The 22,077-nt window shown below is 31.1% G+C and overlaps 1 protein-coding gene across 5 annotated transcripts in view; it reads left to right on the plus strand.

Moving 5' to 3' along the window:
* The first annotated feature begins 208 nt into the window (after positions 1 to 208).
* LOC145294109 (cyclin-Q-like) overlaps positions 209 to 22,077 on the plus strand; it is a 106,681-nt gene continuing 84,812 nt past the window's right edge. For 4 of the 5 annotated variants that reach the window (XR_013869822.1, XM_080141192.1, XM_080141193.1 and 1 more), the window contains exons 1-4: positions 209 to 356; positions 12,794 to 12,891; positions 16,072 to 16,157; positions 19,392 to 19,524. Coding sequence is in view for 4 of the 5 variants with exons in the window: in XM_080141192.1 (XP_079997318.1) it covers positions 293 to 356; positions 12,794 to 12,891; positions 16,072 to 16,157; positions 19,392 to 19,524 (381 nt within the window). In the remaining variant the exon portion in view is untranslated. The remainder of the gene's footprint in view (positions 357 to 12,793; positions 12,892 to 16,071; positions 16,158 to 19,391; positions 19,525 to 22,077) is intronic. The other variant, XM_080141191.1, reaches the window with a different exon arrangement.

The raw sequence follows: 22,077 nt of genomic DNA on the forward strand, positions 1-22,077 counted from the left end.
TACAATTGTAGCCATCCGTATTATAAGATTTGTGTGACGTCACTTTCAATGTAAATAAAGAAGTGCGGAGCGTCAGGATAACCCAATAGTTCTAATGAATTATTATGCGTCATTGCCTTTTTAACTAAGGCATAGTTTTAAGTATTTAAAAATTAATTTCTTTGCGAGGATGAAACTGTGCGTGATAATAAAAGAAGAAACAAAACATTGCTAAATGCGTTTAAAAAAAAAAAAAAAAAAAAAAAACTGACTTCCGGTTCATACGAAAACCGGAAGTTATGATAGTCACAATATGGCGGAGAGAGAGTCAGAAGCACGGTTGCATTTCTCGACAATCAAATATATTCACCAAGCAGGTTCATAAAGATATTTATTTAATCAGTTATTTTAATGAACAACCCTTTATTATTTTTGTTGTGGATGTTTTTAGTATACAAACCTTGTAAACTCGAAATATTACGCTCACGTAACTAACGGTTTACATTTGTTTATGTTTGCAAAAAAAAAAAAAATGGGTTTGTATTACTGTACACATAGATTCGAAAAAGTTGTCACAAAACAAATATAGAACAAATAAATGTTATCAAAGGCAAGATAGGTTACTTTTCTACCTAACTGGATATGTTTTTAGTGTTTATATTTAATGTAACATGTTTATTCAGCTCTAAAAACATAGTGTTTACCGATGTAATGGAAAATTTAAAATGGCGGCCGACTCTCTCTTTGAGGCGGTAAGTTTGGGAAAATGAGTTATAAATAAAAACACAGGCAAATTACTGTTATAAACTCGCTCAATATATGTTACCGTGACATAGGCTGACATATATTCGGCGGATTTTAACAGTATTTTGACTGGTTTTTATTTATAACTCATTTTCCCAAACTTACCGTTTCAGAGAGAGAGAGTCGGCCGCCATTTTAAATTTTCCAATACATTGGTAAGCACTGTATGTTTTTAGAGCTGAATAAACATGTTATATTAAATATAAACACTAAAAACCTATCCAGTTAGGTAGAAAAGTAACTTATCTTGCCTTTGATAACATTTATTTGTTTTCTGACAACTGTTTCGAATCTATGTGTACAGTAAAAATTATTCCAAATATTGAAGTCATTTTAAAATGTATTGCATACAAAAAACTAAAGTTTAACGCTTTTAAATGTCTATTAATAATCATTATTTCCGATATGAATTTATACTATCGGAACCAAACTTTGTTTTTTTAACTTAACCTAAATTTTAGGTTTACTTCGGCAAAAGTAAGCCAGGTTCGGTTCAAATTCTGTAGAAGCACCATTATTTTAAAAGAAATGCATTTGAGAAATTAGTCTAAAACAGTCTTTGCTTTATCTATCTATTTGTGTTTACGTACTTCTACCGTTTACGGTACATACTATTTTTAGGTAGGATTTTATCATTTTCGGTGCTTTTGCTTTGCTTGTGTAATTTTGCCACCGCGATGTTTTTAAATAGTTTTTTTCTGATTAAATTCAAGCTTCACGATGTTTTTTTGTTTTTTTTTTGTACTAGTGCACTGCACTTATTGATTCATTTTGAAATAATGACGTTATTTAGAAAGCCATTCTTAGTATGGTGTTTTATACCTATTCTGTCCTTACAATTTAATAAAAACATATAAAAGTTTAATTAAACTTGAAAATACTATTCAAAACAATAAGTGGATTAGCACCTTTTTTATATAAAATTGTTAGGTGGAAGCACAGAATAGTTACAAAACACCCTCCCTTCCCCAGATTTGCCGTTTAGTTGTACAAATAGCCTCCAACCTTGTTATGAAAACGGGGGGGGGGTTGTATTACTGTACACATAGATTCGAAAAAGTTGTCAAAAAACAAATATATAACAATGTTATCAAAGGCAAGATAAGCATGTGGACCAGATCTCATCCCGGCTGTGCTATTAAAAAAATGCTCTGCCGAGGTTGCTCCAGTTCTGTCCAAACTTTACAATAAATGCCTTAACGAATCTTGTTTTCCCGACTGCTGGAAAACCGCCTCTGTGGTACCAGTCTTCAAGAATTCTGGTGAAAGAACTGACCCACTAAATTATCGCCCCATTAGCCTCCTCCCGCTTTTCGCCAAAATATTTGAGTCCTTAGTTAATAAAGCCCTAGTCCAGCACCTAACAGCTGCTAAACTCTTGACTGACAAACAATATGGATTCAGGCAAGCCCGTTCAACAGCAGATATCTTAACTGTAGTTTCTGAACGTATATACCGTTCATTGGATAAAACAGGGGAGGGTAGAGCGGTGGCCCTTGATATATCTAAGGCTTTTGACAGGGTATGGCACGATGGTCTTCTAAGGAAAATTAGATCATATGGAATCACTGGAAGAATTCATAACGTAATTAAATCCTTCTTAAGTAATAGAAAAATCAAAGTTGTCCTCGACGGACGTACATCCAAACAATATGACATAAATGCGGGAGTGCCTCAGGGGTCTATCCTTGGACCTCTATTGTTCCTGATATTCATAAACGACCTCCCTGATAATATTGTTTCGGAGATGGGTATATTTGCCGATGACACCACTCTCTATAACAGATATGAGGGGAAAACAAATGAACACATATCCAAGAAAATGGCAGAAACACTAGAGGATGACCTCCAATCCGTAGTGGAATGGGGACAAAAATGGTTGGTCTCATTCAATGCTGCTAAGACTAAGCTTGTTTCCTTCAATAACTACAAGAAACCTTCTCTACCACCAATAGCAATGGCCAAGAACACATTGCCTGAAAGTACTTCTTTTAAACTCCTCGGCCTAACGTTTACAGGGAATATGAACTGGAATAGATACATTGAGAGCATTGCCAAGGCTGCTGCAAGGAAGGTTGGCTCCCTCTACCGTGCTAGAAAACTACTTACGCCTGCCAGTATCCTATACCTCTATAAGGCAACCATTCGCCCATGTATGGAGTACTGTTGTCACATCTGGGCTGGTGCATCTGCTGCTTGTCTCTCGCTCCTGGACAGGGTTCAAAAAAGAGTCGCAAACCTGATAGGTCCTGAACTGTCATCTGGGCTTCAACCTCTGTCCCATCGACGAGATGTTGCATCCCTCTGCCTGTTCTACAAATACTTTAATGGTGAATGCTCTGACGAACTGCAAACACTTGTACCTCCCCGACGTAACTACCCCCGACAAACCCGACAAGCTACTAAGTCTCATCCCTTTACAGTGGAGATCCCTAGGTGCAAGAAAGCCTTTTACTCCAATAGTTTCTTCCCCAGAACTGCGGGTCTTTGGAACTCCCTTCCGGGATTCTGCTTTCCCAACTGCAATGATATGCAGAAGTTCAAGTGTAATGTTAACAAACATCTTTCTACTCTTCTCCCTTCATAATGACCCCGCTAATTAATTCCCTAATAGTAGCCCCCTGCTTCAAAGTGGCACTATGCCTTGTTTGGGGTGAAAATTGAATAAAAAAAAAAAAAAAAAAAAAAAAAAAAAGTTACTTTTCTACCAAACTGGATATATTTTTCGTGTTTTTATTCAATGTAACATGTTTATTCAGCTCGAAAGAGTGTTTACCGATGTATTGGAACATTCAAGATGGCGTCTGATTCTCTCTTTAACACGGTAAGTTTGGGAAAAGGTGTTATAAATAAAAAAAACGGATAAAATACTGTTAAAAACTCGCTCAATATATGTTACCATGGCATAGGTTGACATATTCGGCGGGTTTTTAATAGTATTTTGTATAGTTTTTATTTATAACACCTTTTCCCAAACTTACCGTGTTAAAGAGGGTGTGAGACGCCATCTTGAATTTTCGAATACATCGGTAAACACTGTACGTTTTTCGAGCTGAATAAATATGTTACATTGAATAAAAACACAAAAAATATATCCAGTTTGGCAGAAAAATAACTTATCTTGCCTTTGATAACATTTATTTGTTATATATTTGTTTTTTGACAACTTTTTTGAATCTATGTGTACAGTAATACAAACCCAAAAAGGGACACGTTGGGTCGTCACCGGTATATATTCCAGAAGTTTGTTGACGTATAATTTATTTTAGATTAACCACATTATTGTTTAACAAATAAAAGGATTAAATGTGTTTTAATTTTATAATTTAAAATTTTTATTGTATAATTAAACATTTTAAAATCTTAAACAATACAAATAATACGTTGTTAAAATGAAATTTTAAAATGATTAAATGTGTTTTAATTTTATAATTTAAAATTTAAAACCTTGAACAATAAAAATAAGATTTTGGTTTGATTTTAAATTTTTATATTGTTCTCGGATGCAAATGATGATGCGTCTCCAACAGGAATTCAATATTTAACTTCATCTTTCATTATTTCTTTTCGAGAACAAAACCAACATTTTATTTATATTGTTTAATGTTTTTATTTTTAAATTATACAATAAAACACATTTAATCATTTTAAAACTTCATCTTTCATTATTTCTCTTTTTTTATTATTTTTTCAACAACGTGGTTAATTTTGGTACTTGTACAGTTTAATCAAGACATTAAAAAATTAAAATATCGAAAAAAAAGTTTATATTGTACGTAACCGTTATGGAATTAAGTTCTCTGAAAAAACAATTTCACTTAATTTCATCAAGTATTTTTTTTTTTTTTTTTTTTTTTTACAGCGAAAAAAGACAATTTATGATACCGAGCAAAAGGTTTGATTTTTAGGAAGAAAAGCTAGTATTAAAAGATGGGGAGGGAGTGTAGGCGCTTTAAATTGAGTTATCTCCCCGTGGCGTGTTCTAAAAATCCAAACAAAAATTTAAAAATTCAAAGATGTCTATCTTCAACGTGCTGTCATAAAATCGCGTTTTTCCGCTGTAAAAAAAAACAACTACTCAATCAAATTAAGTGAAATTTTTTTTCCGGAGATCTTCAGTCCAAAACGGATATGTACAATATAACCTTTTTTATTTTTTATATTTTCATTTTTTAATGTCTTAATTAAACTGTACAAGTACCTTAATTTTAATTAAATTTTAATCACATTAATATAAACAAACATCTGTTTACGATATATACACCGGTGTCGATCCGTGTCTATTTTTCTATAACAGGATTCGAGGCTATTTGTACAACAGCAAATCTGCCCAAATTAAATTGAATTTTTATATCTTTTGTTTAATAAATTGTTAGATGAAAGTACAAAATAATTAACTAAACTACCCCCCTCCTTCAACATTGAGAATTGGTTTCTAAACAGCGTTATTTCCGTGCTTGTTTATAACATTAATATAACAGAAAATATTAAATGCGACGATATTGTAATATTTCTTACAATTGCAAGACAAATTACAATATCATTGCATTTTACATTTTTTATTAATGTTATAAAACTTTGTTGAAAAAAAAAATCAGTTTTCTTATTACTTGAATGTTTTGTTTAATAAAAATTACGTTGCTTGTTAAATCGATTTTTTAAATATATTGTTTTAAGCAATGACAATATTATGTAGTTGTACTTAATTGGGTAATCTCCAAAAATACCGTTAGGGCTTACAACATGGCCGCCAGAAGAGTCACGTGATCCGGTTGATCCAAAACATGAATCGTGCAAATGGAAAACGCAGCCTTGAAGGCAAACTTTGACAAACAATCACAATTTATTTGTATTTAATTTTTTGTTGATATAATGTTGTTATAAAAATAGGCAAACTTTGAGAAACAATCTTAGGTTGTTTTTAGTTAAAACAGTGTTTATAAAAAGTATTTTATTCAGAACAAACAAGTGGTCGACTAGGTGTATCAGAATTTTAGGCGGAATTTTTGACACCCCCAACAAAAAACTGCGAATAAAATATATAAAACTCGTAATTTCTGTTTTTAAAGTGGGTTGTCAATTTTTTTTTATGAAATATACTTCCAAAATAAACTATTACAGTCGTTTAAAACATAATAGAAGTATTATTTTTTATTTTTTAAAAACAATGTTTACAAAATGTCTATGCACGTTCGTTTAAATATAAGCTGTTTTTTTTTACATCATATTTTTATAACATTACATCTTAAAAAAAATGAACACCTTGTTTCAAATACCATTTTTATGAAAAACTCTGAATAAAATATTTTTTATAAACACTGTTTTAAAAAACAAACAAACTGTGATTGTTTCTCAACAAAAAATTAAATGACCGTTCTAAATAAATTATTTATTATTATGATATTGAAAAACTGTTTTTGTACTTAATTATTATGCTTGTTTGTCAAAGTTTGCTTTAAATTTGCGTTTTCCGGTTTCGTAATACGGCGATTTATGTTTTGGATCAACCGGATCACGTGACTCTTCTGGCGGCCATGTTGTAAACCCTAACGGTATTTTTGGAGATTACCCTTAATTGTCATATCCGAAATAGTAATATATCCAACAATTACGAAAATTCATTGAGTAGAACAACTGCTGTCATGTTTTTAGTTTAAAAAAAAAAAAGTGAGGGGTTTGTATTACTATACACATAGATTCGAAAAAGTTGTCAATAAAACAAATATATAACAAATAAATGTTATCAAAAGCAAGATAAGTTACTTTTCTACTTAACTGAATAATTATTTAGTGTTTTTATTTAATCTAAAGTGTTTATTCAGCTCGAAAAATGGCGACGGACTCTGTGTTGAATTTGTAAGTTTGAGAAAATGAGTTAAAACTAAAGCTATACTAAATACTGTTAGAAACCCAAACAATACTGTAACATAGGCTGATAGATATTTAGTGGGTTTCTAGCAGTATTTTGTACAGTTTTTTAGTTTTAACTCATTTTCCCAAACTTATGTATGCAACACAGTCATTTGTATTTTTCAAATACATCGGTAAACACTATGTTTTTCGAGCCGCATAAACACTTTAGATAAAAACACTAAAAAATTATTCGGTTAGGTAGAAAAATAACTTATCTTGCCTTTGATAATATTTATTTGTTGTTTATTTGTTTTTGACAACTTTTTCGAATCTATGTGTATAGTAATACCAACCCAAAAAAAAGTCTATCGCTTTAGACAACAAATATTGCAGCCATGACACAAGTAATCTGAAATATTTGTTTCGGAGTTATGTCCCCTTGTATTTAGACTCCTACCGTCTATTTTATAATGTCCAAGAAAAATGCGATTTTTGCCCAATTTTACGTAAAAATGACTTTTAACTATAAACAAATTTCTACTCAATGATTTTTCATAATTTTTGGATATATTACTATTTTCGGCATGACAATTAAGTACGTGATATTGGTTTTGTTTAAAATAACATTTTTTTTTTTTAATCGATCTCTCGACTGTATCTTAACAACTCCCAAATTACAATATCGTTTTTTTGTAAGGTTAAATGTTTTTAGTGACAAAAAAAATGAACTACTCTCTTAGTAAAATACTTATCTCCTCTAGGCCAATGATGACGATTGCCAAAGGGTTATTATTTTAGAAATACAGAATATTTAATATTGGTAATCCTGTCATTTCTTAAGTACCATGAGCAAAGTAGCCTCCTTTGTTTAATAATGTGAACCAAGATGATTATTTTCCGTAAATCTGATATTTACAGAACTTAAAATGCTTATATTATCGTATGGAAGAAGGCTATAGTAATGCAGGGAACTGGTTGTATTGGCTTAATGTATAAACAACCCCGATTACATCAAACAGTAAGTTTATATCTGCTGATTTGTATTGTGATTGTCTTGAAAAATAAATGGATATACGAAATTAAGACCTTCTTTCATTTGTCCATTTTTGTTCATTTGTCACGTCAATACAACAGCCAGTTCCCTGCATTGCTATAGCCTTCGTATACTTCTCCATATCTTATCAGCAATGCTTTAAGCAAACTACCTTTCTCTATCAGCTTCTGCTTTTTGTTTTTACACAAATAGGTCACAAACAAGAAGGTAAAACAATAAATTTTTGACCAATTTCTGACTATTTCCTTTAAAATAATTTATATCAATAATAGTAATGTTTTATTATCAGATAATAAAATAATGAATGCTTATGCAGAGAAGGTATCATGCTATTTTTTTTTTTTTTTAAGTTTTACAGTATTTTTAGTTTATTAACTTGTTAGGTGAAAGTACAGAACAGTTACAAAATACCTTCCCTCTATATGTTAAGAATGGGTTTCTGAATAATGTTATTTCAGCATATCTTCTCTGCATAAATACCTAAAAGCTTAAAATAATTTATTTACTTGATTTTGTACAATTGATTTTTATTTTTTTTAATCAAAGTAAATTCTGCCTTATTAAAATTTTTTATTATTAAAAAAAATATTTTTAAGTACAGAATATAAATGTGCACATAGTAACCCTCTCAGCTGAATGATCGACCCACTCACAAAAATAATAAATAAAACATGATTCTGCTTTTTTGGCAATTATTTATAAAAACTTGGCAGATAGAAGAAATTATTTTAAAGTGGGGAATTAATGTTGCATTAAAATTTAATGTGAAATGATCCCCCATTTCTAAGAAGTTCTAGTATTTTTGAACAAGTAAGCATTTTTTGTATGGGAGATATATTCTGAGTGAGTTGGGGGGGGTCTACTATTTTAGGCAATTATGTGATTTTTATGACCTTGCCACTCGGACGTTGGGTTAGTGGTAAAAAATAACTCAACAGATGTTGATGTTGTTTGGATGTGAATGGGGAGAGTATCATTTTACGTTAAATTTGTATATGAAACTGACTCCTTCTTCCCCTCCCATTCTAAATTTATTGTATTAACCTTTAAAAAATCTTTTTAAAAAAAAAACATTCTCGGTTCTTTAACTAGAAAATTAAGAACTTAAATTATTAATGTTAGCTCATTCTCAACTTCTTTATAAAGTGGCAAATAATATTTTGGGAGGAAGTTTCCATGTTGGCATTTTACATACAATGAGATTTGCTATAACTTACTATTTTTAATGTTTTTTTTTTTTTTACTAAAACAAGATGTAAGTGAAAATAAATTGTATTGTCAAAACCAATTCACTCCTAATAATTTATGTGGCTGAAATAGGATTTAGCCACTTTGTTTTGCATTTTGAAAATCAGAATGTAGTACCTGTGCTGTAAGGAGGAAATCCTTTTTGACTGGGGCAATTTATATTTTTTTCTTCATCCAGAGTACCTCTATTTTGGAGAATTGAATATCCTCAATATAATAGATCGACTTTGCCCTTAAGAGGAGGCAAATAAATAGGGGTCTATGATGATTTGCATTAACTATCATTATTGAGTTAAAAACCTGATTTTAAGTCATTTTGAATCCTTTTCAACGAAAGGAAGATAACTCCTGCAGATTTATACTTTTTCATGGTTTGTCAAAAAACAAGCCGGGCATACGGAGTCCCGCTTTATGAGTGAAACATTTACTTTCACCATGACTAACATGTGGGAAAACCCGTAACTTACCTGAATAATACGAGTTTCATGTTTTTTCCTCTAAGAAAAAAATGTTAAAATGGTGACGTCGCATTTATATGTATGACGGTCATGCAAATTTACATGTGAGATATGCAAATTAGAGGCGAGGGAGTTTGTTGAAGAGGTATAAAAGAGGAAGGGAAGGGAACTACTGGGGTGTGGGAAGACAGTGTGTTGGGAGAACGCGTGTCAAAACGAAACTATTGAAACTAAATCAGAAAAGACAGAACAACAAATTTGACTCGGTTCAAATACTGTAGAAGCTATTTCGGCCTTTTATATGACCTTTCAACGATGGAAACCAAGATGTTTGATGTCCAGTTGATTCTGGAATTTAGTGCTGCTGCTGCCGCCGATATATCCATTATCGAGTGGATTGAAAATGTGGAGCTTGTGTGTGAGTTTTGCACTATGAAAAATGTTAAGCGCATCCTGCCATTGCGAGGTGGAGCTCTGGCCATATACAGGCAACTTAGTATGAAGCAAAAAGCGGATGCAGAACAGATCAAGCAAGTCCTTATAACTTTGTCCTAACAAGACAGTGGACAAGTTTTTTTGCTGAGCTGCGACGCCTGGCCCGGTTGGTTGGGGGACCGTTGCCCGAATGTTAGCTAACGTGTGCATTCGTGTCTAGACTACCGCAACATGTTAAACATGTATTACGTGCCTCATTCAGGATGGAAACAATGAGTGCAGAACAACTGTTGACCCGAACAAGAGCTATCATGATTGACCACGACGGCCCTGCAGAATTGGCTGCTGCTACATCTGCCAGACGATCACCTACAGAATCAAATGCGTGCTGTGACGATGAAAAATTTGTTTGCTACAGGCGTGGTGGTCCCAACCGCTTGGCGAGGGACTGCTTATAGAATCGCCAAAAGAGGTTGAACAGTCGGGCGTGCAAAGTCCATCATGAGATACATTGCTTCAGATGCAGTGGCCTTGGACATATATCATCATGGTGTCAGGGAAATGCCAAAGGAGGCAGCAGCATTAGTCTCCACTGCGACAAACTGGACACTAAGACTTTTCCCTCCATGAAAGTATGTGTAGATGAGCAAGAGTGTACGGCGTTAATTGATTCCGAGTGTTCATAGACATTAGTGAAAGTGGAAATCAACACGAGTAGTGACAGCTGACGAAAGGACATTGAATTACCAAGGATACGGCAGAGTAAATGTAGAGGTTGGCCGAGTTCCTGCTGTTGATAATGAGGCCTTGGTCGTGGATAAACAGCTGTTGAGTTTTGATCTACTGCTGGGAATTGATGCCATCAGAAAACTCGGTGGAGTTCATTTCACGGAATCAAGTTGTCATTTTATAGTAATGAATATATCCAAAAATTATGAAAAATGATAATGTTGAAAAAAACATTTTCTGACAAAAATTAGCAAAACATATCCATCAGGTTCTAATGGGTGTTATAGTGTAACTATTGGCATTTTTTTTAATAAATGTGTTTTACCTTTGTAGTATAACTGAATTACTTCCCTTATTATAATGTCACATGTTCCCAAAGAAATATGGCAAAGGTTTTTTTTTTTTTACGATAAAGATCAAAAACTCTTTTTATAATGCTGTAATATTAAAGTACTTCTAAGATGCCAATTAAGTAGATATCATTACTTTTAGTTGAAATTGACATAAAAAGTAAGATATATCTTTCTTTTTTTTTTTTCGGTTTCTGAATTTCAGTTGCATCCAGTTTTTTAAAAATTGTGAATTTAAATCATAAATGTATATTTTCAGATGAAAAGGCAAAAATAATTTCATGAAAAGGATTATGTAATGGCAATGATTGCCTCCCCTGACTCGACTCTTGAAATAGAGAATAACAATTGTGTCAATCTAACATGAATTCGCACACATTATCAAAACTAATTCTTTTTTTTTTATATTTCTACTAGAAATTTCAGAAACATTTTGGTATAGCCAACCAAGTAATATCTCTGTTTATGTAGGCTTATAGCGATTAAAACTTTAATGTTCCCATTGGATTTTAGGATAATATATGAAAATTGGATAGTAAAAAAAAAATCAAACCCTGTTTCAAAATCTTTTACACAAAGATTAATAATTTGTATTATTTAGACTACTGTTCTCGTCGTGGATGATATTTTCACAACCATTTGACTGATGTAATCTCCCACTTTTTTCAAGTGTGTTGTATTGAACTCGAGTCTGTACGCAAGATATATTACTATTATATAAAAGGAACATTGTGTCTGTGTGAGTTCGTTTCCTGTGGACTCGAAAATAGTTGGGCCGATTTTTATGACATTTCACATAAAGATACTTTATATGCCTGGCAGTATTTTTAGATAGGCTTGTATTGGAATAAGTATTGATAGTAAAAATAATCCATTGAAATAAGGAACAGACGGTTTTGACCAAAATTAACACGTTACAAGTGCATTTTTATTATCGATTTTGATAATAATAAAAAATATGGAATGTGAAACATTCTTTGATCATTATTCAATCCTGGACAATGTCAGGTCTCCCTGCTAGTATTACTTAAGACTGCTACCTGATAATGGCTGATGGAATGAGAGGAAACTCCCCTCAAAGATTAAATAAAAGGTTCTGTTTAAAATTCTGTACAGATTCCAGAGTTCAACAAGATGCACCTGAAGGGATCACATCTTGCAAAATGCTGTGAAAATAACATTGAAGAGGACAACAGTAATCCGAATAATATAAAATCAAATCCATTTCTATAAATATTATTTAATGAAAAAAAAAATTTGGAGAAGATTTTTGTTTTTCATTTCTTTAAGTATTATTTAATGAAAAAAGAAATTTTGAGAGAATTTATTTTTCATTTCTGTAAATATTATTTAATGAAAATGAAAAAGAAATTTTGAGAGAAATTATTTTTTCAGTTCTGTAAGTATGATTTAATGAAAATGAAAAAAAAAAATTTTGAGAAGATTTTTGTTTTTCATTTCTGTAAATATTATTTAATGAAAATGAAAAAAAAAACTTTTGAGAAGAATTTATTTTTCATTTCTTTAAATATTATTTAATGAAAATGAAAAGAGAAATTTTGAGAAATTATTTTTTCATTTCTGTATTAATGAAAAAAAAATTTTGAGAAGATTTTTGTTTTTCATTTCTGTATTATTTAATGAAAATTTTAAAGAATACTGATTACATGATTTTTGAGAGGATTTCTTTTTTTCATTTCTCTAAGTATTATATGAAAATTTAAAAAAATATAACATGTTTTTTGAGGGGATTTTTTTATTTCTGTAACTATTATATAAGTATAATGAAAATTAAAAACAAATGTTTTTGGAGAGGATGTTTTTCTTAAAGTTTTTATTGCTTGTCCTGAATAATATGATGCCATTTTACAATATATTTTCAGGTTATCGGCTCAAGTTTAGTTCTGTAACTATAGCAACTGCATCTGTAATATACCACAAATTCTTCCGTGAAAATTCCTTAAATGATTTTGATACTTATGTAAGTTGTACTTTAAACATGGATTTTTGTTGTTAACTAATTAATTATAGTTTTGGTTCATTATTTTATTATAAATCTGTTGTTTTCTCTCTCTCTCTCTATGTATGTATATATATATATATATATATATATATATGAGAATGGAAATAGTATGCTGAAATAGAGAGATGAAAAAGGAACAACCCAAATGTCCATCAACGTTTCATTTTTATTGTAAGACTTTTTACAATAAAGACGAAACATTGGTAGACATTTGTTCCTTTCTCTTTTTTTCATTATATGCGTGAATTTTTTTAACAAATTACAATTGCTGAACATGGAGATTATTCACCACATCTGGTGTTCAAATGTAAAGTCAACAGACATCTTGCTACTCAACTCCCCCACAGACCCCTGTTAGACATGATCCCAAAATGCCTTGTTGGTAAACATTCAGACGTTTGGATATAATGTAAACCAACATCTTAATCTTTCTTAAACATGGTCCTAAATAATAGCCCCTTACGTCCAAGTGACGATATGCCTTGTCTGGAGTGGATGTGAGTAAAAAAAATTCTATATAAAGTCGTCAATTGCTCGGCTGGTGCACTAACCACAAGCCTTTCATTTCTGAACAGGATGCAAATAAGAATCTTTAATCTAATAGATCTTGCACTGTCTGCCAAGCTGCAGCCCCTGTCATATCACCTCAGTGTTGCATCCTTGTGCCTGTTTTACAAGTAATTCCACAGAATATGCTCCAATGAACATACTGCATTTGTACCATCTCAACATAAATACCTTCAACCAACCAAAATAGCAACAAAACCCAACCCCCTTCTCTGTAGAGGTCCATAGATGCCAGGTTTTCTACTTTAATATCTTCTTTCCTCGGACCGCTTTCCTTCAGAATTCCTTCTCTGTTCCTTGTTGTCCTGAGCGTACTAACATGCAGAAATTTAAATGTGATGTGAAAAAAATCCTTTATGCTTTGGTGGCAATGTGTCTTGTTTAGAAAGAACAAAAGTTTTAAAATATATAGATGTAGAAAACACTGGAATTTCCTGCTAGTTTAAGCATGATAGGATTTGGAAAGAAATGTTGATTATGAAATTCAGTTGCATATCACACCTGGCAATATAATTTTCATTTTTAACAAACAAAATTAAATCTATCTTTCTGGATTGTTCCTATACAGACGACTGTAAATAATTATACAGAGTGCGGCAGACATATCTCCTGCATTTTGGCATGCGATCTTCCCAGTCATACTCGTGCAGTTTCTGAACAATGATTAATTTGTACGAATGGAATTGCATATTAGTGTGTGGAATTCTTCTGACTGTTCGATTAGACAATCCCAAGGCCAAAGCATGTTTGCAAGCTGAACGTGCAAGAGACTGAGTAATAGAAAGTCTCACAGCTCGAATAGACTTCCTTGTATGCTTTTAAGTGCCAAACCTGTAGTTCTAAAATTGTTTTTTAAATTTTTCTTAATTCAGAAAGGTACAAACTGGCATCAGTTGAAATGAATGGCTCTCGCCTTCAGGAGGCCTCAAATTTTGACAAGCTTCTGGGCTTGACAATTACTCCTGATCTTAAAGTGGAACACATACATCAAATCTGCTGCCAGGGCCGCTGGAAAAATGGTGAGATCTTTCTATCGATCCAGTAGATATCTCACTGCTGATGCAATTCTCTATTTATATAAGAGCCAGGTACGTCCAAAGATGGAATACTGTTGCCACATCTGGGCAGGAGCAGCTAGAAAGAACTATCCTGCCTTGATAAGAGTTCAAAATAGACTTTGTAGCCTTGTAGGAGATGTCCTTTTCTCTTCCCTGCAACCTTTATCTCACAGAAGAGATGTTGCGAGCTTGTCTCTGATGTATCATTATTTTCATGGAAAGTGTTCGACTGAGCTTCAGTCTATGGTTCCCCCCTCGCCAAACTTTCACAAGAAACACTCGTCTAGCTGAAAACACTATCAATAATTCCCCCTACTCTTTATCTGTGCCTAAACCTAAACGTAGATTCCATGAACAAAGCTTTTTTCTTAGACCTGCACGCCTGTGGAATTGTCTTCCGTTTTCCTGCTTTCCAGCTGACTACAATATGGTTGTTTTCAAGTCTAACGTAAACAAGTTCTTGATGAGCTGTTCCATATAAGTTAACAAATTTACCGAATTTTCATTACTAATGATTACTATATTGTCCAATTTCTACTGTACACTCTTTAACCCTTATCCTTGAGTGGCCTCTTGGCCTTGATAATGTGGTGATGCCTGTGTAAAAAAAGAAAAAAAAAACCAATTCCACTTAAATTGTTAAACATGAGTTTTCTATGATTTGGTCAAAATCCAATTTATTTTTACTTTTAATACTGATTAAACTGGAGCACTCCCTTCTCTTTTTCCCCGTTTTTCTCTTCTGCTTCACATCTTGTCTCAATTTCCATTCTTCTTTTACATTATGATTCATGAAGCGGTAGGGGAGGTAAATAACTTTTGTTTCAGCAAAGAATGACTTCCTGTTTCTTTCCGTCACAACATTTGATGGTTTTCTCTTAATTTTGACTGCTATTAGTTGAAACAGTTGTTTAGGACATTGTTTGAAAATAATTGATTGGCCATAAATGAAGCTATATTGCAGCAAATAGATGCAGTTGTGTAACAAATCTAAATGGAATAGGTTGAAGCAGACGGCTTCCATTTCTAGTAGTAATGATGACCCTCTCCACCCACCCACACACGCAGGTTGAGAAATTGATCTGTGTAGGTACAGGAAGGTTGATAAATTGACCAGGGGAGGAGGTTGATGTTCACTCAAAGTTGGGCATTATTTTTTTGTGTCACTCACACCACTTACAAAAATACGAGAAAGTTTCAACTAATTTGATCTAAAAATGTGACATTTTGGTGAGTTTGATTTCACTCCTTTCTTTTCCTGACCTATTAAACGACTATGAAGCAAGTCAGTCATCTGTGTAATTTTTTTCCCCCTCTAACAAATCTTTTAAAAGAATGTATACCAATGCATGAAAGAGGTCTCTTTCCAACAGCAAATTTTCACGTTTTTCTTTCTTTTCTTTACAATCTGACAAATTGTTTGGTTTATTTTGTCCTTTCCTCAACAAGATCATTTGTTCAGTGTCAACTTGTATTTTCTCTTTTTTCTTTTTTTTTTCTTTTTTTCTTCCAGTTAATAGCTGCTACGTCTTTATTTCTTGCTGGCAAAGTCGAAGAAGAACATCGTAAAATTCGTGACATTGTAAACGTTTGCTACAGGTTAGACTATGCTATTTTTAAATTATTCAACTGAGATTTATTTTCTTTGAGTTTTTTTTTTTTGTTTTTTTTAATTAAAACTGCCCAACATTTAAAGTTTGTTTCATTTTGGTAATATTGTTTGAAAAACTTTTTTTTTCTTTTCAGTAATTGTTAAACATTGTTTTTCCATTTCATAATCTTTGAGATGGGAATTAATTTGAAATATTCAAACTACTATTCTCATCTTGCTTGGGTGTATCTTTTCAAACTTTGGTATTTTTCTGTCAAACTTGAGAACCTATATCTAAACCTATGTTGCAGCAGATGAAGGTATTGATTTACATTAATGGTTCTTGTTCAGAATTGCCCCGTATTAAAAATAAACATTGTATTGTCTATGTACTTATGCGTGCCAGGCACATTCATCTTATGTGGGTTAAAGCAACTTCCTCTGAAGGAGAAAGTGTTAAAGAAATATTGCATTCACAATCTCCAATTGCATTATATTCTCATCAGAAGAGATAATAACGTTAAGTTTTTTCCGGGTAGGTGTCTACATACTCCTACATACAGTGCTTGGTATTTCTGAATGGTCACCCATTTGGTACATAGAAAACTCAGTATTGCTTAACTTGGTAATCTAATGAGAACCAGTGTGTCAACATGATTGTTGTATATGTGATGAAATCCCAAAAATCACATAAATTGGTAAAGTAATTTTATTTTTTAAATAAGAAAATTAAATTTTAGAGTAACAAAAGAATGGCTGTCTTGTCTGCCATTTTGAAAATAATCTTAAAAAAACAAAGGACGATAACTCATACTTGTTAGATTTGTAATGCCTACAAATTCTCATTGCCCGGTTGCACAATACCTGATGTTTTCGTTTATGCAGATGTATATGTGTTATTTTTTATTTATTTTTTTTTTTAATTTTCTTCCTTTGAAGATTGTAACGCTGAGTATGGGGCAGCTAAACCAGCTGCCAACATTGCTCTTCTTTTTATTGAAACCAACCGAGAGCTCTTTTTAGTATCCTCATTGTTCCCTTAAGTGCAATTGTCTGGATCTCTTTTGCACTTGGTTCACCAGAAATATTAATCAATCCTCTATTGATTATTATATATTACTAATGGACTAATTTGCAAACACAATAAAATAAAGGGGTCAAAATTCAACGATTTGACCTTTCCAGAACTCTACCAAACTCCTCCACTAATTTCTGGTCTAAACACTTGAAATTTTAGATATAGGTTCCTTGGACATGGATCTAACTTAATAACTTGATTTGAGCCCAAAACAATAAATGTTAAGGGGTCATAATAGGGGCCAAAGTTAAAAAAAAAAAAAATTGACCACTGTGGTCTCTACCAAATTACTCAGACAATTTCTGGTCTAAACATTTGAAATTTTACATAAAGGGTATTCAGAAATAGGGCAAGCTTTTTCATCAGTTTGGGTCGAAAATTTGAGCTACCAATATATGAATGTATGTTTGCATGTCTGCCTAAAACTTTTGACAGAGGTGACGGATTTTCACAAGATCAGCGTTTTATATACAATTCAATATTTATTTAAAGTGCGATGTATCTAGGTGATCAGTGGAGGAGAAATCCTAGACCGAGGCAATTTTTATGCATAATAAAATCACAAGTATAAACAATCGAGATTTTAAAAAATATATTTTATTCACATCTCTTTTATAACTTTTATTTTTATGAAGATGAAGTGTAGTATCACAGGATACAAATCTTTTTATAATTTTCATTTTTATTTTAAAAAAAAAAAAAAAAAAACTTGCTATTTGCTTACTTCTCCATAAAGACAAATTAAGTGAAAGTAAGTTTAGCGTCCGATATTTTCAGTTTCTAATGTTTTGTAATTTATATAGTTCATATTATATTTTTATTTTTATTATTAGTGTTATTAAAGTTCTGTAAATATATTTAAAAAAAACGCACTCAGAAAGACACCCATTTATTTGAATATATTTTGTTAAATTTACGTTCGTTTTGTTACTTACACAAAAAGTTTCTGTAAATAGAAAAAGTTATTTTTTAATCCTTAAAAGTTTTATAAATAAATATTAAAGAAAATGTTTTGTAAATATATTTTTTTTCTTTTAAATCTTTAAAAGTCTTGTAAATATATTTTTAAAAAATCTTGCTCGCGAACATTCGACCATGTCTGCTATTTGACATGTTTACAAACAACCAATGGCAATGTCAAGGTCGAACAACCGGTGTCACTTGAAATGTTTGCCAATCTTTGTCTTCTGCTATGGGGTATCTAATCTTTACTTGATCCATAAAGGGTTTCAAGAATTTTTAATCTTTTGATATTGATTTATGATATTGAAACTGATGTAACAGTTTTCTTATTGTTGTCGGAAATACATTATCCCATAGGCCATATATATGTAAAAGTAGTGATATAAAAATACTTAGGGTAATTAAGCTATACAATGTAGCTTAAGTGCCATAGATATTTTTTGATACTACTATTAAGCTTCACGCGCGTAAGATGGACGTGTGAAAGTTAAGGGCGAGAAAGCGGTGGCTAGTGCAAGTATGAGGTGATGTCGACAGAGGCTTTTTAATAAGCATTTGTGTGCTAAAAGACTAGAAATATAATGAAATGCGTTGTTTTGGAAGAACCACAAATGCATTTCATTTGCTCTTAAAAAGAAAATGCTGAGTCAGGTTTTTATTTCTTTCCTTTGTTTGTTCCTGCAGCAGTAATCATGTTACAGCAGTATTCTAATGTATCATATGTCATTTGAAATATGCATATTCAGATATATTACATTGTAAGCAAGGTTAGTTTTTTTTTTTTTTTTTTTTTTTTTTTTTTTATAAATGTTTTGGGGTTTGTATTACTATACACATAGATTCGAAAAAGTTGTCAAAAAAACAAATATATAACCAATAAATGTTATCAAAGGCAAGATAAGTTACTTTTCTACCTAACTGGATACCGTGTTCAAGAGAGTCGGGCACCATTTAAAATTTTCCAATACATTGGTAAACACTGTATGTTTTTCGAGCTGAATAAACATGTTACATTAAATAAAAACACTAAAAAAGTATCCAGTTAGGAAAGAAAAGTAACTTATCTTGCCTTTGATAACATTTATTTGTTCTATATTTGTTTTGTGACAACTTTTTCGAATCTATGTGTATAGTAAAACAAATCCATGTTTTTTTATACATATTAACATTACTAATAGCTAATTTAAAATTTGTTTTGTAGAACTCTTCATAAGACTAAACCTCCTTTGGATATCGGAGAGACGTTCTATGGACTGCGCGATGCTGTAGCCAATTGCGAATTATACATTTTACGAGTTTTACGGTTCAAAGTTGCGTTTGACCATCCTCACAAAGTATGTTAATTTTTTTTTTTTTTTTTTTGCTGAAATTGTTCAAGTTCAACATTGGAATACAGATTTTCTAGTGAATGTTGAATTTCAAAAAAATTTTTTTTTTTATATCTAAAACTAAATGCATTGATGAATTTCGTATTTACCAAACAAGAACAAGAAAATTTCATTCTCTAAATTAAAAAGAAAAATTTTTTTTAACCTGCAATTATTTATTGTAGGGATATTTCTTTCTTTCAAGTTTCCATAAGATGTTTGTTCTTCAGAAATGAAATAATTATTGGCATCAGATAAGAAAAAGGTGTTTATTTAGAATCACACTAAATTTAAAAAAAAAAAAATAAAGGAAAATATTTATGTACATACTCGTCATGGAACGAAGATTTATGTAAATTGATAAAGTAGTTTTTTTGGGGGGGGTTTATGAAGGAAATGAAATTTTACAATTTATAGCGATTAAAGTTTTAATTATTTTGAATACAAAATCTCTGTAATCAAATTGAATTATCGTCCTTGAATTTTAGCAAAATTTAAAATAATATGGCCACTCTTGGCTTCCTCTTCTTCAGTTCCTCATAAAATTTGATTTTCCTCATTTAAAAAAAATGATTTGATCAATTTACATTTTTTAATGAGATTCTAGTTCCATGACTAATAGGTACATCATATGGAGTTTTCTGTAGTTTTACATTTTTAATTAGATTAAATACTAAGCATAAAAAAAAAAACAGTATTGTTAAATTTATTTTTTATTTTTTTTAGAATTCTCACTAATATTTGTTAGTATTTATTTTTAGTAATGATAGAAATAATAATTTTATTTATAATTCTTACTCTAATGTACATTAAAAATCATAGGCAATTTATGAAAAATGACAAAAATGATTACATTGATGTCTGTTATTGTCTGTTATATTGCTGTGATGCACATAGTAGACACAGTTTATACCTGGCACTTTGATCATGTGATGTCCAATATCAGAAAGTCTGACTTTTGACAGGCATATCATACTGATGCGGTGAGTTAATAGCGCAAGGTTACAAAACGTCCACTCATAGTCTACGTACAATTCATACAATCACGTTCATTCTATTTCAATGATTCTTTAGTGAAGCAGTGCTTTGCAAACTTATTATTGACCCTACATCCTGAGAAATTGGCATGTCGGATAAAAGAGCAGATTTCTTGATGTGAGTCATACTATTGTATATCAGATGAAAAAAGTATTGTCATAACTTGTTGTGACAACATTGATAAAAATAAGCAAATATTTTCTGCTTCAATTAAATTTTCTTTTTCAAATTCAAATATTTATGGTTTTAAAATCATTTGAATCATTCCATATCAAATCGATGTTTAGACTATTATTAAGACATTTTTCTTTTTATTTCAAATTAGTATAATTTATGAGAAAAATTAATCATGCATATATATATATATATATATATATATATATATAAACTCTAGTTCAAGAATCCAAACGATATGACCTTCTGACCTTTGCTAAAAAATATAGATTTGACATTAGCTCATTTGTTTGTTTGTTTTCTTTTTTTTTCTTTTTTCTTTTTTTTTTCTTTATTTTCCCAAATATTTTTAGTTACTATTGAATAAACCAGAGGTTCTCAACTAGGGGTAATTTTATCCCTAGGGGGTAAAAAAATATATAATCAGGAGTAAATAATTGAAGTTCCTGATAATTTAAAAATAATTATTTCTTTTTTAAATTGCGACGTGTTTAAAAAACGTAATACAAATTAACTTCATAATTTTATATTTAGAAAAAAGTTTGATTTCTTTATTTTTTGTGATACAAATTTATAAAACTATTTTTATACAAAATCCAAAGTCCTAAACAGTAAAAAGATTCTTTTTGTTTTTCTTTTTTTTTTTCTTTTTTCTTTTTTTTTCTTTTTTTTTGTGTTTTTTTTTTGTTTTTTCTTTTGTTTTTTTTTTTTTGTCACTTTATGATGGCTATAAATTTTTTGTAATGGAGTAGGGGGTAAATTTTAAATAAGACTCATTTTTTTTTCTCCATTCAACAAGAATTTCAATTGGTTAATTATTTTTTTTTGTTTTGCTACAAATTATTTTGCATAAAATATCTTTATTGTTAATATAGTTTGCAGTCATTTTATTTACACTAACAGGCCGTCCGGCATTGCTCAGCCATAAATATGCTTAAATACATTTAAATTCACACAAATTTTATATTTATTCTTATATAGCCAATTCTGTATTGATTATTATATTGTACCTAATATATAGTAGTGCCCCCCCCCCCCGGAATAACCTGGTCTTAAAATATGCTTAAATATGTTTTAATTTATGCAGATTTCAGGTTTATGATAGAGCCATTATTCTAGATTATTATATTGTACCCAATATATAGTAGTGATTTCAAGAGTTACGACTGGGGTGCCATCAGCTAGAATTAAAACCAAAACATTTAGTGCTTCAGCCTTATTTGTTACCATCTGTACTATGCCCTTATGCATAAACAAACTTTTAAAAAAATGTAAAAGATATGAATGTATATTTGTACTTTAAGTCAA

The sequence above is a fragment of the Euprymna scolopes genome, chromosome 15 (assembly GCF_053919585.1).
Source record: "Euprymna scolopes isolate OS-2025 chromosome 15, ASM5391958v1, whole genome shotgun sequence".
Lineage (NCBI taxonomy): Eukaryota > Metazoa > Mollusca > Cephalopoda > Sepiida > Sepiolidae > Euprymna > Euprymna scolopes.